The sequence below is a fragment of the Solanum tuberosum genome, unplaced genomic scaffold (genome assembly GCF_000226075.1).
Source record: "Solanum tuberosum cultivar DM 1-3 516 R44 unplaced genomic scaffold, SolTub_3.0 scf00226, whole genome shotgun sequence".
Taxonomy (NCBI): Eukaryota; Viridiplantae; Streptophyta; class Magnoliopsida; order Solanales; family Solanaceae; genus Solanum; species Solanum tuberosum.
The window spans coordinates 432810-437106 of NW_006239155.1; the positions used below are offsets into that span (position 1 = coordinate 432810).

The following is a 4297-nucleotide window of genomic DNA, read 5'->3' on the forward strand; positions in this document are numbered from 1 at the left end:
TAAAAAATGGACTAAAATAGAAAGTAAGAGCACTTTCGAATCTCACTATGGGCCGGGTTGGATTCAAATCTCACTTTCTTATCTATTCATACCCGATTAGTTTACTTTCCCTTATTATGGGCGGAGATGGATATGAAAGGCCGTGCACGGTCAATGTGGGCTTATGGCCTTTTTCCCTATCTTCTTCTCTTTACTCAAATATGGAAATCCAAAGTTTGTGACCTTTAATTTCAACGACATATTGGACTCTTCCATGCAGATATTGGAGAGCTCGTGCATCTGTCGGTTTGATTCGATTTTATGTATTATCATAGGCTATATAATTTGGACATTTTTGCTTACTAGAATTTACATTTCTTTCTAAGATAAGATACAAATGAAAATTCAAGTTGAATAGATACTTATAATAGCATGGCAATTATGAACCATTTTTCTAAATACTCAAAGGCACGCTTAATCCCTGAGGTGATGCTTGAGCGCTTCTCAGGCGCTTCAATGTCGTTATCACGCCCTCTAAAATAATTTGTTACTCATGCTTATCAACAGTAGTTGCCTCATTCACAGTACTCTACCGAGGATCTAACATTGTCATTGTTATTTCATTTTTCGAACTTCCTGTCTGCATTCCTGAATTATCTGAATCATGTAGCGTTCTTTCCATGAAAAATCCTGGTTCTTTAGCTTTTGCCAGTAAACTCTCATTACCTAGCATTTGAACCACAGAAGACATGTTTGGTCTATCTTCAGGACATTGTTGCACACATAATAGTCCCACTTGAATTGACCTCAAAACTTGAGAAATATGACAAGATTCAGCTAGCTTCTCATCAATTAGTTCCAAGGACCTATCTTCCTTGTAAAGCTTCCATGCCTGTTTGAGTAATTTAGATCATGACAAATTCTATATGTAATATAGACAAGAATGTATAGAGTGCTTACGTGACCGAGAAGGTTAAGGTTGTGATCTTCATGGACAAATCCTCTATTTTTCTTGCAACTCACAATCTCTAACACCAATACGCCAAAGCTAAACACATCTGATTTTACTGAGAAGATTCCATCTACTGCATATTCAGGGGACATGTAACCGCTGTTCCAAAAAAAGAACTACACCATGAGAAATTTAAGAAGGGGGATTTCATATGAGAGTACTTCTGTATGATCGATTCTTACTGTGTCCCAACTACATGGCATGTTTTTGCTCCCATATCATTTCCTGCAACACTTCGAGCCATCCCAAAGTCTGATATCTTTGGATTCATTTCTGTATCTAACAAAACATTGCTTGCTTTAAGGTCTCTATGGATAATACGTAGTCTAGAATCTTGATGGAGATACAATAAGCCACGAGCAATTCCATTAATGATGTCGAAACGCCTTGACCAATCAAGTAACTTTTTCTTTGTTTGATCTACAAAAAAAAATAAAAAACTTCTTTTTTTTTAGCAGCTTTAATTTGAAAACATGGTTCATTACTCATTTTTGCTTTTATAGTAGGTTAGAAATCCTAACCAAATATGTATGAGTCCAGGCTTTTATTAGGCATGTATTCATAGATCAACATTTTTTCTTCCCCTTGAATGCAGCAACCCAGAAGTCTCACAAGATTTCTATGCTGAAGCTTGGCAATATAGGTAACTTCATTCTTGAATTCATCAATTCCTTGCATGGAAGTCCTTGACAGTCTCTTCACAGCAATTTCTTGTCCCTCTTCCAGTACTCCCTTGAAATGGAAAAAGTATATCAGAAGGAAATATATTTTACAAAGATGCGAGTATTGCAGAATGAAAGTCATCTCTATCCTGGTCACTATTCCAAAAAAAAATTGAGTTTATACCTTATAAACAGGTCCATATCCACCTTCTCCAATCTGGTTGTTGACCGAAAAGTTATTTGTGGCTCTTGTTATTAACGACAATTGAAACTGTGGCAGCTCAAAATCTTCTTTGAGTTTTAGTTTCTTCTTTTTACGTATGTACATGAACAGAATCAGGCCTAGCAGAATCACTGCCACCAACAACGAGAAACTCACCGCGAGTACTGTCCCTGTCTTCTTTCTGTTTGAACTTGCCTGAGATACTACAACCATTTTCTAAATTAGCTTCTTCGAATTGATATAGGCCACTACTTTTGCATATATAATATGGTCTACATATGTTAAAAAATTTAAAAGTTCAAAAACACATCATTAGAAATTTCGTTAACATAAGTTCTTACCTATGTCTGAAGAATCCATTCGTATGTAAATGTCTTGTCCTCTTCCAGAGAGCTCTCTGATATCAATCAACTCCCCAGACCAAAACAAGCAACCTTTATCTCCATTGCTTATATCTAGGCTCGAATAAGCTGTGCAAGAACAGTTCGTTGAGCATACTTGCCTACATCCTTCGAGTGTCATGGTCTTATTGTACTGAGAGTTGTTAGTTTCTGGCAACTTGATTCCAGAATATTTTAGAAATCCATGTTCCTTGTTGCAATCAATAGGTGTCTTCCTAACACACCCTTGTGACCAGTCTCCCGTTTGCCAATTTTGTGGATATTTAGGTTCAAACTTGTCCAAACATCCACAAACAGGAGAACTATCTATGACACAGCTCCCATATGCACCACATAAGCTATATGTATCACAAGTATCCAGAGGAATATTGAGGTAAAGATGCCAACTCTTTGTCCTATCCACCCACGTCAAACGTTGTATATAACCATTGTTAGTCAGGACTAACCTTGTTAACAGTGAGTTGTTAATGAGAGAAAAACTATAGTAAACCTCCTCTTCATTGAAAACAAATTGAAAAGTATATATGCTGGTTTGTGTTTGTAGTGGTGCAGGTGCTCCACTCCACCGTAAACCATTCCATGGTCCTGCTCGAGCTGATACCCTTGCCCCATGTCTAATGAGGCCTTGTGGATATCCAGTAGGATCAATGTGGAGACTGTATTCCCCTGGAGTTGGATCATTATCGTTCTTCCATGCTAAAAGGTAAACTTCAATACCAGTCTTAAAATTCTTTCCGAGTTTCATATCAGGCAAGTGAGTATCAGTTGGAAAATTGAAACTCTGCCATAGGAAATTTTCTGGATTGTCATCATTTGCATCTTTTAGGACAAGATTACCAGAATCCAACAGCACTGCAACTGGATTTTGGACTGATCGTGAGGTGTTCGTGGACCATATAGTTTCATTCTTGTCATTAAGTAGAGCAAGTATTCCCGGCTTGTTGACCTTCAAAACGACTGAAGATGTATTGGTGAGTGGTTTCTCTCTGTTTGCAACCCATACAATTGTTTGGACATAAGGAAGAATTTGCTTGTACCATATCCCAATATATCGCGTTGTGGAACCATTGGGGCTGAAAAATCCCAGCTCAAAGGTTCCACCAGATGAAACAATAGTGTCACCATCTGTTATGAACTGATTAGTATTGATTACATTTGTCGTAGTAGAACTAATCTTCGGTATAAAAGAGTAGAAAGATAGTAAGAAAAGTATGAAGTATTTAGATTCCATCTATGTGTTTGATGCCTAAGCCTTTTAATTTGGTCGCCTATATATTGCCCTTTCATATTTAGATTGACTTTATACTAGTCCTTATTTCATATAATGATTTGAAGTTTCTTAGTGCCTCTTCTTGACGGAAAGAAGAGAGAAATTTCATAATCATGATGTGACATAAGTAATAAGACATCTTTACCTAAATTTGGAAGTACTCCTTAGTCCTCACAAGTCACAAGGCTGCTAGTGCTAGGGCCAAGCCACCAAGGCCTGACTTTTGGTCACAAAGTTTTGTTGCATTATGCAACTAGTTATTGACTGGCCCATATGTCCACAGTAGAATGTGTGACGCTGCTTCGTTTAATTTCGCAGTCCTTGCGCAAGCAATTTTTTTTTTAAAAAAAAAACAAGAGACAACTCGCAAGACCACCTATTATAATTGCTTGAACTAATCAATGGTGTCTGCATGGTTTAATCTCCTTTGCCCTCCGTTTCAATTCATATGATGTAGTTTGACTTGACAGAGAGTTTAAGAAAGATAAAGACTTTTGAAACTTGTGACTATAAATGAGTCTACATGTTTGTGGGGCTATAAATTATGTAAAATGAATATTTTAAAATTAAATTGTTATTATATATAGAAAATATGTCATTGTTTGGACGAACTAAAAAGAAAAATAAGTCTTATAATTGGGACAAAAAGCCCTTGCATTGATATATATGAACCTGTTTTGACTAAATTTTCAAGTGAAACGTGTTTTTTTAAACTCACAAAGTTTTTACTTTTTTTCAAGTTAACTTTAT

At 36.5% G+C, this 4297-nt stretch overlaps 1 protein-coding gene across 1 annotated transcript; it reads right to left on the reverse strand.

The window, feature by feature from the left end:
- Positions 1-291: 291 nt before the first annotated feature.
- LOC102603764 (G-type lectin S-receptor-like serine/threonine-protein kinase At4g27290) lies at positions 292-3585 on the reverse strand. Its single transcript, XM_006356756.2, has 6 exons — positions 2218-3585; positions 1838-2079; positions 1513-1723; positions 1174-1411; positions 940-1090; positions 292-871 (listed from the first exon to the last, which is right to left on the reverse strand). The coding sequence occupies exons 1-6, from the start codon at positions 3506-3508 to the stop codon at positions 569-571; spliced, it is 2436 nt and encodes an 811-aa protein (XP_006356818.1). The 5' UTR covers positions 3509-3585; the 3' UTR covers positions 292-568.
- Positions 3586-4297: the final 712 nt, after the last annotated feature.

Bases quoted from the DNA above. Each gene is read 5' to 3' on its own strand.
- LOC102603764 (XM_006356756.2), bottom strand. From the start codon at position 3,508: ATGGAATCTAAATACTTCATACTTTTCTTACTATCTTTCTACTCTTTT. The intron at 1,412-1,512 runs GTTAGGATTTCT...TTTTTTTTGTAG, and splicing joins CCTGGACTCATACATATTTG to ATCAAACAAAGAAAAAGTTA. The intron at 872-939 runs GTAAGCACTCTA...TTACTCAAACAG, and splicing joins ACCTTAACCTTCTCGGTCAC to GCATGGAAGCTTTACAAGGA.